General features: G+C 39.1%; 2 protein-coding genes and 1 pseudogene across 3 annotated transcripts; all 3 read right to left on the reverse strand.

The window, feature by feature from the left end:
- Window positions 1-1,708: 1,708 nt before the first annotated feature.
- LOC111811131 (GEM-like protein 2) lies at window positions 1,709-6,127 on the reverse strand (annotated as a pseudogene). Its single transcript, XR_015411984.1, has 6 exons — window positions 5,994-6,127; window positions 5,556-5,658; window positions 5,373-5,465; window positions 4,824-4,929; window positions 4,534-4,762; window positions 1,709-2,675 (listed from the first exon to the last, which is right to left on the reverse strand). The product of XR_015411984.1 is annotated as a GEM-like protein 2 (transcript).
- A 26-nt stretch (window positions 6,128-6,153) lies between these two features.
- LOC111811130 (GEM-like protein 1) lies at window positions 6,154-8,341 on the reverse strand. Its single transcript, XM_023697871.2, has 4 exons — window positions 7,983-8,341; window positions 7,803-7,898; window positions 6,773-7,047; window positions 6,154-6,549 (listed from the first exon to the last, which is right to left on the reverse strand). Exons 1-4 carry the CDS (start codon window positions 8,065-8,067, stop codon window positions 6,370-6,372), a joined length of 636 nt encoding a protein of 211 aa, XP_023553639.2. The 5' UTR covers window positions 8,068-8,341; the 3' UTR covers window positions 6,154-6,369.
- A 1,854-nt stretch (window positions 8,342-10,195) lies between these two features.
- On the reverse strand, window positions 10,196-11,383 carry LOC147789157 (uncharacterized). Its single transcript, XM_087118277.1, has 2 exons — window positions 10,906-11,383; window positions 10,196-10,831 (listed from the first exon to the last, which is right to left on the reverse strand). Exons 1-2 carry the CDS (start codon window positions 11,376-11,378, stop codon window positions 10,447-10,449), a joined length of 858 nt encoding a protein of 285 aa, XP_086974403.1. The 5' UTR covers window positions 11,379-11,383; the 3' UTR covers window positions 10,196-10,446.
- Window positions 11,384-17,357: the final 5,974 nt, after the last annotated feature.

Raw genomic sequence — 17,357 nt, forward strand, 5'->3', positions numbered from 1 at the left:
TTAAAATTTGTATGGGTCCCTAAGTTTTCAGCCTAGTTTTTATTGGGTCGTTAAGTTTCGAATAATTACATTATGTATTCCAGAGTTTTAAGTTTAGTTTCGTGTTTAATACGATTTTATGCTCGAGTTTTGAGTTTATTTTCAATTTGGTCCTTGAATTTTAAGATATTACATTTTTACTTTCAAATTTTTAATAGCGTTCACTTTCGTGTGTTCTCAACTAATATGAAAATTAAAATCAAAATTTATGTAAATATTTTGAAATCTAGAAACAAAATGGAAATTGGACCAATAATAATAATAATAATTTATTTATTTATTATTATTTTTTTGGAATTTTTTTTAGTTTAGTGGATAATAATCTCAAAAGAAAGAGACTAAGATTTGTGTCAAAAGTTAAAATCATGAGATTAAGTCCTTAATGAATGCCTTTAATCAAATGGGAGACTCATCATTCTTTTTCGAAAATAAAGCTACAAACTTAACGATTAATGGGATTTGTAGGGTTAGGAGTCCCGAGTTTGGTTATCTCGAACGAAAAAAATTGTTATTTCCATAATTACCCTTTAGGTTATCCATAGGGAATAAATACAAACTAAATGAAAGTTAACTATTGCCAACCGAGTATTGGTTAGGGCATTCGTCGTTAATTAAGAGGTAGAAGATTGACTCTCCTCGCTCCCATTAGGTTATTATTCATGATTTAAAATATTTAAAAAGAATTTCGTATTGGTAATAAATTAACAATTTAGAAAAAAGAATTTCGAGATTCTTGTTTTTTTTTTTCAAGAACATACAAGAGTAGGAAATTCGACCTTCCGTCTCCTCAAGTGAGAATATATGTCTTAACTAATTGAAATATACTCGAATTGGTAAGCTTCTTAGAAGCTAAGCAATCAACAACATAATCACCTAGTCAACTCACCTAGTCAACTCCATATATTGACACGAGCCTTACAAAATTATATGAGAGTTCGAGCTTCGAACGTGTGCCAACGAGGACGCTGGGCCTCGAAGGGGGTGAATTGTGAGATCCTATGTAACGACTCAGATCCACCGCTAGCAGACATTGTCCTCTTTAGGCTTCCCCTTTCGGGCTTCCCCTCAAGACTTTAAAACGCGTCTGCTGGGAGAAAGTTTTCACACCCTTATAAATTGTGTTTTGTTATCCCCAACCAATGTGGGACATCACAATCCACCCCCCTTCGGGGCCCAACGTCCTCACTGGTACTCGTTCCTTTCTCCAATCAATGTGGGACCGCCACCAAATCTACCCCCTTTGGGGCCCAGCGTCCTTACTGGCACACCGCCTCGTGTCTACCCCCCTTCGGGGAACAACGAGAAGACGTGTTTTAAAGCCTTGAGAGGAAGCTCGAAAGGGAAAGTCCAAAGAGGACAATATCTGCTAGCGGTGAATCTGGGTCGTTACATCCTATATTAGTTGGAGAGGAGAACGAAACATTTTTTATAAGGGTATGGAAACCTATCCCTAATATACGCAATTCTTAAGAAAAGTCCGAAACAAAAAGCCCAAAGAAGACAATATCGGCTAGTGATGGACTTACGTTATTACAATATATATTTTAACTAATTGTACTCGTAAGATTCTTAGAAGCTAAGCAATCAACTGATAGGCTTTTCTTCACAAATCAGAACAGATTCTTCAACTTCTGTGGCAGCTAACAGTTCTGCAAAAAGGCCTAAAAAAAGAGCCCTAAAGTGAAATTCAAGCATCTAATTCTTATTCACATGTATTGATATTCCCTAAAAGTTAGGACATAGCAAATGAATATGGGTTTGGAAGATGCCAAAAACAAGTGAAATAAAGATCATAAAGACCTCTCCACTAGAATTTCTTCACAACTTTCTAAGTAATCAATAATATAATCTCAAGTCAAAGCATAGGTTGCTTAGTTTTCACAAGTCTAAGATATAAACTTTAGTTTATAAAGCTATTTGCACCGTTACAGGTCAGATGTATGAGAAAGAAATCGTAAATGTACCTTGAATATGTATCCCGTGATTAAAATGAGGCATGGATATTTTAAAATCCAAAACACAGAGATAGCGAGAGGAAATAGTTGCATTATGTGTGAGATCCCTTATCGATTGGAGAGGAGAACGAAACATTCATTATAAGGGTGTGAAAATCTCTCCCTAGCAGACACTTTTAAAACCGTGAGACTGACAACGATACGTAACGAGCCAAAGCGAATAATATCCACTAGCGGTGGACTTGGGCTGTTACAAATGGTATCAGAGCCAAATACCGGGCGGTGTGCCAGCGAGGAAGCTAGGCCCTCAAGGGGTGGATTGTGAGATCCCCTATTGATTGGAGAGGGGAACGAAGCATTCAGTATAAGGGTGTGGAAACCTCTCCCTAACAGATGCATTTTAAAACCGTGAGACTGACGACAAAGCATAATAGGCCAAAGCAGATAATATTTACTAGCAGTGGGCTTAGGTTGTTATATTATGGCTTCCTCCAAGTCTGACCTAGGCACGGGATCGCTGCAATGCAACAGTTAAAGTCTTGACAGCCTTGTTTATGATATGAATCCCATGAACCAGAATTCATGAGAGTCCCTCGTGATTATTTGGATGTATTTTTGTGAGGGGTCCATAAGGTTTGAAGAAGGGTTGATTTGCGCCAACTGATCAACCGCTATCACCACCTACATATTCATCACAGTCATGAAAAGGAACCCAACTAAAGACATTAACAGAAGATCCCTAGTTGAAAACTTGAGCGAAAAAGATAGATAAAAGGACAAGAAACTCGACAAAACTCCTCCGGTGATTCGTTCGGTTAATTATTCTAGTTGGGTTCTACTCAAATACCAATCATTTGAGAAGGGGATAAAGTGCAAGATCAAGTAGTTAACACAAGCATAGTTTTCAAGATCACAGTTGGGCATAGTTGCATGAATTCCGAGTTAGTTCTATGCATGGATGTGCAATAATGGGACCAAACAAGGACGAAGAACACATTTCCCTGATACACTATCCTTTTTCAGCCTCATAATCCTCTCCAAACAGTGAGTGAGCGTCGCCTAAATTTAGTTGAGAGATTATGAACTCATCACTTTGCTACTCACAGGGTTTCAAATCAGTACTTAAACTATAAATCTAGCTAGTTCTATTTATCTTATGTAATGTAAGTTTTGTTCTTATGGATGTATCTTTCTATAGTTATGGATTTGAACTTTGATTATTTCTATCACAATAAGAAAAAACAAGGAAAATCAAACTGTTTGGAAGTACTTCATAATTATTTCCCTAGCTGCTACAGTTCCACCATGCTTAAAATTCTAAACATAATCATGCTAAAGCAAGTTCTGAGAATAATTGTATAGACAACTTGGCTACCAACCAGTGGATAACTCTTCTTCTTGTTCTGACCTCTTTGCCGAAGAATAAGAGAAAAAGCAGGGTAATTAATGCATGAAATTTTTTTGAGTAGTACGGTAGTCTTGTAAGATTTGATATCGGTTGGAGAAGGAAACAAAACATTTTTTACAAGGGGTGTGAAAATCTCTTCCTAGCAGACACATTTTAAAAGCCTTGAGGGGAAGCCCGAAAGAAAAAGCCCAAAGAGGACAATATCTACTAGCGGTGGGCTTGGGGTGTTACAAATGATATTAGAGCTAGACACTAGGTAGTGTGCCAGTGAGGACGCTGGGCTCCTAAAGGGGTGGATTGTGATGAGGGTGTGGAAACCTCTCCTTAATAGACACGTTTTAAAAACTTTGAGGGGAAACTCGAAAGGGAAAGCCCAAAGAGGTCAATATCTGCTAGCGGTGGGATTGAGTGGTTACAAATAGTTTCAAAGCCAGACATCGGGCAGTGTGCCCTAAGGGGGTGGATTGTGATGAAGATGTGGAAACCTCTCCCTAATAGATACGTTTTAAAACCCTTGAAGGGAAGCTCGAAAGGAAAAGCCCAAAGAGGACAATATCTGTTAGCTGTTAGCAGTGGGTTTGGGTAGTTACAAGTACATACTCCTTCCATTCAACATTTGACACGTTATTAAATGACATCCGATTTTATTTCATAGACGCCATTTATAAGTATATTTTTTATATGACAAACAAATGATTGGAGGTACGGTAGTACTAGAAATTTTCCCTACATTCAAGAAGCCACCTATCCCACCTATCCGTATCGAATAAAGGGCGGGAAATACAAATGGAAGTTAGATGGAGGGAGAATTGGTCAGCTGTAACTGAGATAGAGTATCTATGAAAGTGAAGGCAGCAGGGCCCTCACCACATGTTAGATAAGAGAAGTATATGTCAGTGGGGACGTGAACAGAGAGAGTTCAGCCAGTAGAATCTTTTTGTGGAGACCTCTCAAACATATGAGTACTCTTGCTGTTCTATTTTGTCTTTTCTTCAATATATCTAAGGCTGTATTAGTTTCAAACAGGCCAAGAAAAACGCTGTGATTCGCTTACGCTAAGTTATATATCCTAAAATCATATTTCAGATCCCTCAGAACAAAATATCTTCAAGAACAATGGGCCAGACATACCTTGTAAAGGATCCACTGTGGCTGCCCAGGAGATGGATAGTAACAAAGAGGAAACTCACTACAAAAGGCCACTCTTTTTGTGGATATGAATGGAGTCCCATTTACAGGCCCAGAGAGAGTGGACAGATAGCAAAGGAAAGACTGAAATTATGAGGGAGTCCCACGTTGGCTAATTTAGGGAATGATCATAGGTTTGTAAGTAAGAAATACATCTCCATTGGTATGAGGCCTTTTGGGGAAGTCCAAAGTAAAGCCATGAGAGTTTATGCTTAAAGTGGATAATATTATACCATTGTGAAGATACGTAATTTCTAACCCCACCTTCAGTAAGTAACTTCGTCCCAAGGGGATGAAGCCTGGCCATGGCCGCATCAGTGACACTAGAACCAAGTTTCACTGTTGGGAAAAACATATATTACAGAACAGATTAGAAGCTAACAAGCCCGAGAAGACATCAAACAGAAATACAATTCCAGCGTCCAAATTTCATTATTCTAGATTTCATTATTCTAGAGAAGGATCAAAAGGACAAAGAAAATCATGACTGTTTTAAGGGAAACCTGAAACCATTTCTTTACAAGAAGAATCAGTTTCAATCGTTTGAAACCAATCATTAAAAGCTCTACCAATTAAATTACCAAGAGATGACAAACCTGAAACCATTTCTTTACAGACAGAAACTCTTTTAATTATTTGGAACCAATTCATTGAAAGCTTGAGCAATCATATTAAACAGCAGAGAACTAAGCTTGTTTCAGATCAAGATGAAGCAGCAAATGAATTTCTAATTAGAAAACAACACATTCAGGAAACAAATTTGAATTGAGGAAAGAACTGACAGTAATTCCAGACGCTATCTGCTACAGCCTCAATCATCCTAGAACGATCATCAAACGTCTTCCCGCACCGATCCAACGCTTCCCACATCTTATCTGTTGGACATATGCAAAAAAGAAAAAAGCATGAGAATCCACAGAGGAATTATTACAAACACATTAAGTGCAGAACAGAAGAAAGCAAACATTTCCCATTTGGGGATGGGGAAGCAGAGGAATACTGAACATAGGGGTTGTCTTTGGCGTCAAGGGGATTGCTCATGCTGTAGATTGCGTCGATCCCGATACGCTGAAATAGTTCATATGTAGCCATACATGATTGTTATAATTAGCTATAATGATCATATTGATGAACACAATGGCTAAGAAATTAGTGGCCCTTTCCATCTCCTAAATCAGATCAGGGAATTATTTTGAAATCATTGTTGCAGCCAAAGGAACCAGGAGACCTGAATTTTTTTTATTTTTCCTGAATTTTCAACATTAATGTTTCTAATCATTCTTAAACTTTTAATTTTTAAATCTTCTACGAAATAAGCAAGAGAGAAAGATCATTCATCCGTATGAAAAGATCTTCGATAAGACCTCTCAAAGTTTACGATTATAATAGGAGAAATGTGTTACCCAAGTCGATTAGCCACCAAAGTTGAATATCTTACGAGTATTCAACAACTTGTAGCGTCCAACAAATCACTAGCAAGGAGAACAAGAAAGTGAGCAAGAGAGCGAGCAAAAAGGAAAGAACATTAGCAAGAGTATAAGGGAGCGAGAGCACGAGCCCGAGTAAAGCACAAATTTTTAAATCATCCCATACAAAACTGCGAAGGAACCACTGGTTTTTGTCACCAGCATAAGATACACATCTAATAAAGTGCAGCACCTTATTAGAAGAGGAGAGTAATTGCGAAAAGAAAACATGAACATTTTAGTTACAGTTACAATACATAGACATGGGATGCAGAGAGGAGGCAGAAACTCAGTTCATCTGGGTTCATCCAAACTAGGCACAGGAATGCTTTAACGCCTCATTTAAACTCTTTAGAGCCCTGCTAAACAATAAAAATCCAAGGAACCAGAATTCATGCCCATCCTTTGTGACTATGTGAATGTCTTTTTCAGAGGTATTGAGAAGATTAGGACAAGGGCGTAAAGCTGCCAACTGATTGAGCTCTATCACCACCTACGAATTGATAAATACACAAAAGAGATGCCTCAAACTTATAATCTACAGAAGATTCATTGTCTAGCACTAAAACATTCCCATAGCTAAGCCAAGATTCACTTTGACAACATTCCAATTGGTAGGCATAACCAAACTTTAATCTAAATTCGAGAAATCCTTCTAATTCTAATTCTCATACAACAAAACTACAGCATCCCCAATAGTAATGAGTCAAACATACCTTGTAATAGACCCACTGTGGCTGGCCAGGAGATGAAGAGTAACAGAGAGGGGATTCACTACAGAAAGCCACTCTTTTTGTGGATATGTAAAGCGTCCCATTCACAGGCCCAGAGGGATCTGCCAGATAGCAAGCATACGAGGAAAGGTATTTTTCTCCAGGAATAACACCAAACGTATGCTGAAACAATTTTTGGGGTCCTCCTTCAGCAATTACTTTCGTCCCTTGAACAAACCTGGCCTTTGCAGCATCAGTTATGCTAGGACTAACTTTTACTGTTGCATTACATTAATTGTATATCAGGAGCTAATAATTCAACATTCAAGGCATTGTTCAAGACAAAAACAAACAAAATAGAACATTAGCAGCCTCCATACAAAACTGATCCCATGTTACATGTTATTTATCAGATCCTTCTATCATATTCTATCATATCCTTCTATCACATGCTCCCAAACCCACCGCTAGCAGATATTGTCTTCTTTGGGTTTTCCTCTTTGGGCTTCCCCTTAAGGTTTTTAAAACACGACTATTAGGGGAGGTCTCCACACCCTCGTCACAATCCACCCCCTTGGGAGCCCAGCGTCCTCGTTGGCACACCGCTTAGTGTCTAGCTTTAATACCATTTGTAAACAGTCAAAGCCCAAGCCCAAGCCCACCACTAGCAGATATTGTACTCTTTGGGTTTTTCCTTTTGGACTTTTCCTCAAGATTTTTAAAAAACGTCTGCTGGGGAGAGGTTTCCACACTCTTATAAAGAATGCTTCATTCTCCTCCCTAAGGGATATGGGATCTCACAACATGACTCCACCAAATGGAGATATTATCCTTTATTAACGACACAGCCCGTTTTAACATGCTGGTATCACCAAGTTCACTTAAAGAAACCTGATCCGGCAGGAAATGTTTCATCACTACAATTGGCTCATCGAAAGCTTAAATAAGTCATAGATATACATATAAAAGCTGGAGATGGAAATTTAAGTAACTATGCAAATCGAAACGAAATTTGATTGAGGGAAAAACTAACTGTGATGCCAGACGTTTTCGGCAGCTTCCTCTGCCATTTTCCCATAACCTTCCAACATCTTCCCGCAGCGACCCAACACATCCCACATCTTGTCTCCTGAACACAATCCAAAACTTTCAAGATTTAAACCCTAAATCATTAGAGAGACAGTGATTGAGAGTGGAGTTAAAGAAGGCGAACTTTTCCCAGGTTGCGCAGATGACGAATCCGTAGGGGTATGTTGAACATAGGGATTATGATTGCCATGTTCAAGGTGATTGCTCATGATGGAGAGGCTTCAGCAAACGATGAGGATCGAAGTCTAACCCGGCTAGGGCTTCGATTGTTAGGGTTTGGGATCGCATTTTATGAAGATAAGAATTAGGGGTTAAAGTGGAGGAATCAGAAGGGCGTAAAGATGAAGATGATGAAGAATCTTGAGCAGTGTTCATTCAAAACTGTGGCGATTTCGGCGCTGAAATTTGAAGAATAAAGAGAGAGTTTCTGATTCCAATTCTTCTCAGTGAAGTGAAGCCGCGTACCCGCCATTTTCGACCTTCCTCAAGAACTTGCCGCGGGTTTTCTATTTTCTTTTTAAAAAATGTTTTTATTTATTTATTTATTTTTGTCATCAAATTAATAAAAATATTCGAAAATATCTCTAAATTTTTAAAATTTTTAATAATATTCTTAGTTACAATAATTAATATAAAAACGGTTAATATTTTATTTAAAAAATACATTTAAACTTAAAAAAAATACTTAGAAATACCTTCAAATTTTCATAAATTTAATTAATAATCTAATTTTTTTTAAAAAAATTTAAAACTATTTTTACTGTAGGTACCACGGTAAAAAAAATACTCGCCGTAGACAGTAAAAAAGAATTTTTTTAAACATAATTTATAAGGTGTCCAAAAGATAATAAATAAATAAATAAAATTAAAATATATATATATATATATATATATATATATATATATATATTATTTTTTTTCTTTTTCAAATGTAAAAGATGTTAATGATATTTTTAAAATTTTAATGGTATCTTTTAAATATATTATTAATAGTGACGATAAAACTTTTTAAAATTTAAGGGTATTTTTAAAATATTAGATTTAAGTTTATATTCTCGAGCAGTTGTTTTTGACTGCGATCTTTACAACACCACGGAGCCTTAGAATATTTTGACATCTTTAGGAGGTATTGATGGTCAAGACCTTTATTTGAAGAGATTGACCAATAGCCCTGGACATTTATCTACAAACGTAAGCGGAAAGACTAGCTTAGCAGATGGCGAGGGGCGAGAGTTGAGCCATACCAATTTCTCTTACAAAGACGGACGGTAAAATAATTGGATATTGCAAGCATTTCAAGCAAGCCCGTCTCCATCATTGGTATCTAAATTTCAGTTTTTGTAGTTATAGGTACGAGAATCTCCAATTGCGAGAACACCATAGTGAACAGATCATGCATGAGTACAACGTGCATGAGAGCTTAGTCATACATAATTGAATAGATTCGAACTATGTCTCGTGTCAGATGAGGAAGAACGAGAGACCCAAAAAAAAAAAAAAAAGCAAACAATGGAAGTTTCTCTAGAACTCGATATACGAAAAAGAGTCTGATAAGAATCACGATGTTCCAAATGGACCTATTGCCAAGAAAATTAAAAAATGTCAACAACAGAATTCGAACTTACGAGCGTTGCATTAACTACTCAAGCACATCAACATTTATTAAAAATAATTATTTTTAATTTCATAAATTATGTAAAGGTCAAATGGTCTTTTGTGAAGATTAGAGAGAATTGGGAATAAATCCCGTCCACAAACGTCTTTTGTCGGGAGACTATAAATACCCGCAATATGTGATGTAAAATTCAGATTCGTGGATGAATGTAATTCAGATCTCAAATTGAGACGTTTCGCTTAGAAATCCGAGCATCATATTTGCATTTCTAAGTTTCAAGCAATTCTTGTGGTAGAATTGCACCCGAGCCATTCAATCAAGTCTTGATCAAGTTCGATTATGGAGTGACTCAATTTAGAACAAGGTTTCCAAATCTTGCTTCTAGATCTTCGATCATAAGAGGTAATCTAATTTTAGTCTTATCCCTTGGTTGATCCAAATTTCGTATAAGGAGGTGTTAATTACATTGATTCAAGGGTCCTTGCTTCAACAAAAGCTTGGATCGTTGGGCTGAGGATTAGGGTTGCCTTATCAGATCATACCAACAAAAATTAATGATATGCAACCTGGAGTGCAAAGAGTCGTGACAACTATGACACCTTCGAGATTGAGATGACCATAAACAAATTGTTCGTTACAGAGTCAATGATACTAAAGATATAAGATGTAGTTATAAGGGTAAAACAGACTTTTGACTCAAGTGTAATTACAAATAACTCGGAATGATTGACTTGCTTATAATGATTATATCTATATATACAACTTGTTATACCGTACAGTGTAACTTTAAGTTTATAGTACTATGATCGGTAGTTAATAGATGAAAATTGATAAAAGAGATCCCTCGTGTCGCTGCACAACTGTCTAGATACATCACATACATTATTTATTCCCCGACTTTAATGATTTAGAGCGACCGAAACAAATCCCAAAATCTAAACAAATATTCACTCCTTTGTTCATCGGTTACCTTTCAAACTGCCTTAATCGATCTCACACAAATAGATGCGTTCGTGTTCGGCTCCACGATAGTGTTGTCGAAGCCAATCCATTGGCATTTCACTGGCCAATTAGTCGATTTTTTTGGTGTCGATGACTTGTCCAAAACTAAATTTACAATTCTACGATGGGGTCCCAACCATTTGTTCTTCATGTAAATGTACTTTCGCCATGGAGGCACCGAAAGATTCATACAATTTAACGATCTCTTTGCAGCGTTGCACATGATCTTTACCATCTTCTTCAACTCCTCTGCCGTTCCGATGAAAATTAAAGGTAGGGATTTTAATAGCTCTCTATATTGGATCGTTGGCCTCGCGATCTCGAACTGTGCTGGAAAGTTCATGTCGATCAAGTACCTTTGTAAGATAAATGAGTTCGTTTCAGTTAAAATCATTTTTATTATGCTCAAAATTATTGATGTTATTAATACCTGACATTCCCGTTGATGACGTCGATGAACTCATAGTTGCCGGATGTGAGATCACGAGAGCTTTCCCATTTCGTCTTACAAATCGCTGCATTATAACGAAGCTCACGGAGAAACACCATCAACCTCCGCTGCGAAACAACACTGTCCGGCGACGAAGCGGCCGCCAATTCCGCAGCTTCCTGAACATTACCCACAAGCACCGCCCTATACGGCTCGACATTCCCGCCGTTCACACTCACCATTCTCCGAATTTCACCCAATGCCTCCGTACAATCGGCGGGGGCGGCGGCGGCGGTGGCATTCGACAAATCTTCCACCGGCCAACTACTCCGGCCACCACTGTACTCTTCAAGAAAATCAACCACCATCTCGGAAAGGCATTCGTCGACCGAGTATTCGCTTTCGCTGCCGGAGCTCGACGGCGGATACCGACACCGATCACCACTTCCGATGAGCCGTTGAAGAGCCGACATTATTATTGTTTTTTTGTGTGGTGATTTTAGAGGGCGATTTGGCTAATATTATATATAGAAGAGGATTTGGTTTGGTCGGAGGAATAATTTAAGGAATATGTCGGAATGGACTGAATTTTTGAAGAAAGGAATTGAAAATGGAATATTCTTTTATTTCTATAAAGAGAGGATATACTAATGGGATAGCATCTAACTCAATCATTCAAATGAATTAAATTACGAGTTTACTTTCTGAAGTGTTCGGGTCACCAACTTAATTAACCTAAAATTTTAGGTTGGGTTGATAACTCGAGCAACCCGAATAGAATTCACAAATCCTCTATTTTTGGGTTGGGTTTTTCACGTTATTTTTTTAAAATTATTTTTAAAAAAACTTTACTTATCTACCTTATGTTTATGTTAGGTTAGTAACTAAAATCTCGTAAAATTTAAATATCAAACATTCACAAGTCACAACATATCACTAATATCTTACAAAAGTCAAATATTTTTAAATTTCGTAATAATCTTAAAAGTAAGATATGGTTGAGCTATAATCCAATTTTTTGGGTTGATTCGGTTGACCCGACAAAAAATGTCAACCTGCAGACCGACCTCAATGTTCGAATTTCAAAAAATTCAACCGAACCCAACCCAATCCAAAAAACTTCAATTGGGACAGGTACCCTTTTGTTGAAGGTCGTTCGAGGTTGTTCCTCCGTGTCCTACTAATTGCGTATGCCATAGAGTATCAATTTCCTTCTTTTCGTATGCTCGTATTAGTGACGTTATTGTTACTTTAATCAAGAAAGTCGTAGAATTACCATTGCTTAGCTTTCAATTTGCCTCTAACCATTAAATGAAACGTGAATGACCCGTCCTTCAAATGCAAAGGCAGAAGGAGCTTGATTAAGTAGTGTGAGGTTGTCAGGTTCTCCGGTCATATAAACCCCTAATCCTATTTTTTTAAAATAAAAAAAATTAAATAGTTTTAATATACATTGAGTTATGCATTAGTCATTAATTTTGCTTCTCACCTTTATTTGTAATAAATAATATTAATAATTCACAAAAACAAAAACAAAATTGGTTGAATTTATCCATTTTTAGATCTCCAAATTTAACTATTTACTAAATTTATGAATTTTCTGTTAAATTTATCATTTTAAAAAACATATAAATAGGGAAAGAAATGGAAAAAAAAATACAAATCATCCACAGCTCATCAAAAATAAATAAATAAAATAAAATTTCTTTTCAGAAATTTCGATGAAGTTGTGGATGATATGCTTAGTTTTGATTAGCATGGTGGTGATGGCCCGAGCAGATGAAGAGGAGAGTAAACCCATTGAGTTTTTGAATTGCAATCAACCAAAGCCTCCTCCGGCTTGCCTTGAAATAACACATAGGAGATTTCCCCGCCCTCCCTTACATGATGACCGTGGTTGCAACGCAATTACCCGTTGTCGTGGAGGAATTGGATCAGGTAGACCACCACCGCACATTTGATTACCTTTTTGCCGATCTTGTAAAGGCAAAGTTAATGGTAATTGTATTTATGTATCTGCTCGATCCTATTATTTAATAATAATATACTTATTATCATGAGTTTCACCTCTTTATTTGGTATTTTTTTGTTTTTTTTATTTTACATTTAAAAAAAAAATATATTAAAATTTTTAAAAAATCTATGAATGATACTCTTACAAAGAGAAAAAAAAAATATTAAAAAAAAATAACATTTAAGTTGTTTGAACTCTCTATAATCAAAGTTACTACCTTTACCTTCACATTGTTTATAAACAAATCCAAGCAACAATAGCAGAGAGATTCAAAAAAGGAAAAGGAGGTAGGTTCGGGTTCGAACTAAACTCCCTCCCTCTTTCCTCTTTCCTTGAATTAGTAGTAGAGAAATTTGAATGAGATAGATTATTTAGAGAAAAAAATACTGAAAAATAAATAACATTTAAGTTGAGTTTGAACTTCCAACATGTTTAAAATCCTAAATAGATTTGATTTGAATTAACTACGGTATGTTATTGATGATATCTTTCTTAGTATTTTTAGGGAGGTTTTGGCATTTTCTAAAGAGGTTTATGCATCATAAAGTTCAAATTTCATCACTTTCATGTATCATGACATGATCATATCATAATGTGGCTTATCATGACATAACATAGTTTGTCGTTGTGTAACATAACATACATACCTTGACATGACATAACAGTTAGGATATCATTATCCAACATAACTTGCCTAGCATCATATAACAAATTGTACTTATGATATCATAATATCATATCACATAACATAAAATCATATATCATAATATAATATTCAAGCATATGACACATGTAGGGGCCACCATACCAAAACATAATATTTCGGAGCAACAGATAAATAAATTTTTTTTAATAAAATAAAATAAAAATAAAACAAAATTAGTTCAATAATGAGAGAGAGAGAGAGCGCGGGTGACGTTCGTCACCCTTTTGAGAGAGAGAGAGCGCGGGTGACGTTCGTCACCCTTTTGAGAGAGAGAGAGCGCGGGTTCGTCACCATTTGAGGGAGAGAGAGAGCCTCACCCTTTGAGGGAGAGAGAGAGAGCGCGCGGGTTCCTCACCCTTTGAGGGAGAGAGAGAGCAATTTCTTCTTCCTTTGAGAGAGAGAGCAATTTCTTCTTCCTTTGAGAGAGAGAGCGGTTTCGTCACCCTTTGAGAGAGAGAGAGAGCGGTTTCGTCACCCTTTGAGAGAGAGAGAGAGCGGTTTCGTCACCCTTTGAGAGAGAGAGAGAGAGCGGTTTCGTCACCCTTTGAGAGAGAGAGAGCGCGGGTGGGTTCGAGAGCGCGGGTGGGTTCGAGAGCGCGGGTGGGTTCCTCACCCTTTGAGGGAGAGAGAGAGCGCGGGTTCCTCACCCTTTGAGGGAGAGAGAGAGAGCGGGTTCCTCACCCTTTGAGGGAGAGAGAGAGCAATTTCTTCTTCCTTTGAGAGAGAGAGCGGTTTCGTCACTCTTTGAGAGAGAGAGCGCGCGGTTTCGTCTCCCTTTGAGAGAGAGAGCGCGCGGTTTCGTCTCCTTTGAGAGAGAGATAGCGGTTTCGTCTCCCTTTGAGAGAGAGAGCGGTTTCGTCTCCCTTTGAGAGAGAGAGAAGTTTCGTCACCCTTTGAGAGAGAGAGAAGTTTCGTCACCCTTTGAGAGAGAGCGGTTTCGTCACCCTTTGAGAGAGAGGGAGGGCGGTTTCATCACCCTTTGAGAGAGAGAGAGAGAGAGGGCGGTTTCGTCTCCTTTGAGAGAGAGATAGAGCAATTTCTTCTTCCTTCGAAAGAGAGAGAGAGCGGTTTCGTCTCCCTTTGAGAGAGAGAGAAGTTTCATCACCCTTTGAGAGAGAAGTTTCATCACCCTTTGAGAGAGAGAGCGGTTTCGTCACCCTTTGAGAGAGAAAGAGGGAGGACGGTTTCGTCACCCTTTGAGAGAGAGGGAGGGCGGTTTCATCACCCTTTGAGAGAGAGAGAGAGAGCGCGGTTTCGTCTCCCTTTGAGAGAGAGAGAGAGAGCGCGGTTTCGTCTCCCTTTGAGAGAGAGAGACCTTTGAGAGAGAGATAGAGCAATTTCTTCTTCCTTTAAGAGAGAGAGAGGGCGGTTTCGTCTCCCTTTGAGAAAGAGAGAGAAGTTTCGTCACCCTTTGAGAGAGAGAGAGCGGTTTGGTCACCCTTTGAGAGAGAGAGCGGTTTCGTCACCCTTTGAGAGAGAGAGAGGGAGGACGGTTTCGTCACCCTTTGAGAGAGAGGGAGGCGGTTTCGTCTCCCTTTGAGAGAGAGAGAGCGCGGTTTCGTCTCCTTTTGAGAGAGAGGGAGGGCAGTTTCGTCACCCTTTGAGAGAGAGAGAGCACGGTTTCCTCTCCTTTTGAGAGAGAGAGAGGGCGCGGTTTCGTCTCCTTTTAAGAGAGAGAGAGGGCGGTTTCGTCACCCTTTGAGAGAGAGTAAGGCGGTTTCTTCACCCTTTGAGAGAGAGATGGAACAATTTCCTCTTCCTTTGAGAGAGAGAGAGAGGGTGGTTTCGTCACCCTTTGAGAGAGAGAGAGCGCGGTTTTGTCTCCTTTTGAGAGAGAGGGAGGGCAGTTTCGTCACCCTTTGAGAGAGAGAGAGGGAGGGCGGTTTCGTCACCCTTTGAGAGAGAGATAGAGCAATTTCTTCTTCCTTTGAGAGAGAGAGCGAGCGGTTTCGTCTCCCTTTGAGAGAGAGAGAGCGGTTTCGTCTTCCTTTGAGAGAGAGAGAGAAGTTTCGTCTCCCTTTGAGAGAGAGAGAGTGCAGCTTCGTCTCCCTTTGAGAGAGAGAGAGCGGTTTCGTCACTCTTTGAGAGAGAGATAGAGCAATTTCTTCTTCCTTTGAGAGAGAGAGTAGTTTCGTCCGGCTTTGAGAGAGAGAGAGAAAGTTCGGCTTCATCTCCGTTTGAGAGGGAGAGAGAGAGCGGTTTCGTCTCCCTTTGAGAGGGAGAGAGAGAGAGAGTAGTTTCGTCCCGCTTAGAGAGAGTGTGGCTTCGGCTCCCTTTGAAAGAGAGAGAGAGAGAGTGTAGTTTCGTTTTCCTTTGAGAGAGAGAGAGTGTAGTTTCGTTTCCCTTTGAGAGAGAGAGAGGTTCCGTCTCCTTGAGAGGGAGAGAGAGAGAGTAGTTTCGTCCCGCTTTAAGAGAGAGTGCGTCTTCGTCTTCCTTTGAGAGAGAGAGAGTGCAGTTTCGTTTCCATTTGAAAGAGAGAGAGGTTTCGTCTCCTTGAGAGGGAGAGAGAGAGAGTAGTTTCGTCCCGCTTTAAGAGAGAGAGTGCGGCTTCGTCTCCCTTTGAGAGAGAGAGAGAGAAAGTGCGGCTTCGTTTCCCTTTGAAAGAGAGAGAGGTTTCGTCTCCCTTTGAGAGAGAGATAGCAGTTTCGTCTCCATTTGAGAGAGAGTGGTTTCATCTCTCTCTAAGAGAGAGCGGTTTCGTCTCATTTTGAGCGAGAGAGAGTAGTTTCGTCCCGCTTTAAGAGAGAGAGAGTGCGGCTTCGTCTCCCTTTGAGAGAGAGAGAGTGTGCAGTTTTGTTTCCCTTTGAAAGAGAGAGGTTTCGTCTCCTTTTGAGAGAGATAACAGTTTCATTTCTCTCTAAGAGAGAACGGTTTCGTCTCCTTTTGAGCGAGAGAGAGAGCGGTTTCGTCTCCCTTTTAGAGAGAGAAAGAGCGGTTTCGTCTCCCTTTGAGAGAGAGAGAGTAGTTTCGTCTCCCTTTGAGATAGAGAGAGAGCGTCGTCTCCCTCTGAGAGAGAGAGAGAGTGCGGTTTCGTTTCCCTTTGAAAGAGAGAGGTTTCGTCTCCTTGAGAGGGAGAGAGAGTAGTTTCGTCCCGCTTTAAGAGAGAGAGTGCGGCTTCGTCTCCCTTTGAGAGAGAGAGAGAAAGTGCGGCTTCGTTTCCCTTTGAAAGAGAGAGAGGTTTCGTCTCCCTTTGAGAGAGAGATAGCAGTTTTGTCTCCATTTGAGAGAGAGAGTGGTTTCATCTATCTCTAAGAGAGAGCGGTTTCGTCTCGTTTTGAGCGAGAGAGAGAGCAGTTTCGTCTCCCTTTAAGATAGAGAGACATCGATTTCGTCTCCCTCTGAGAGAGAGATAGAGAGAAGTTTCGTCTCTCTTTGAGAGAGAGAGAGAGAGAGCAGTTTTGTCTCCCTTTGAGAGAGAGAGAAAGCGGTTTCTTCTTCTTTTGATCGAGAGCAGTTTCGTCTCCCTTTGAGATAGAGAGAGAGCGATTTCGTCTCCCTCTAAGAGAGAGAGAGAGAGATATAGAGAAGTTTCGTCTCCCTTTGAGAAAGATAGAGAGAGAGAGCAATTTTGTCTCCCTTTGAGAGAGGGAGAGAAAACAGTTTCGTCTTCTTTTGATCGAGAGTTGTTCCGTCTCCCTTTGAGAGAGAGAGAGTATCTTCTCCCTTTGATCGAGAGCGGTTTTGTCTCCCTTTGTGAGATTGAGAGGTTTCGTCTCCCTTTGAGAGAGAGAG

The sequence above is a fragment of the Cucurbita pepo genome, chromosome 15 (assembly GCF_057944985.1).
Source record: "Cucurbita pepo subsp. pepo isolate OVF chromosome 15, ASM5794498v1, whole genome shotgun sequence".
Lineage (NCBI taxonomy): Eukaryota > Viridiplantae > Streptophyta > Magnoliopsida > Cucurbitales > Cucurbitaceae > Cucurbita > Cucurbita pepo.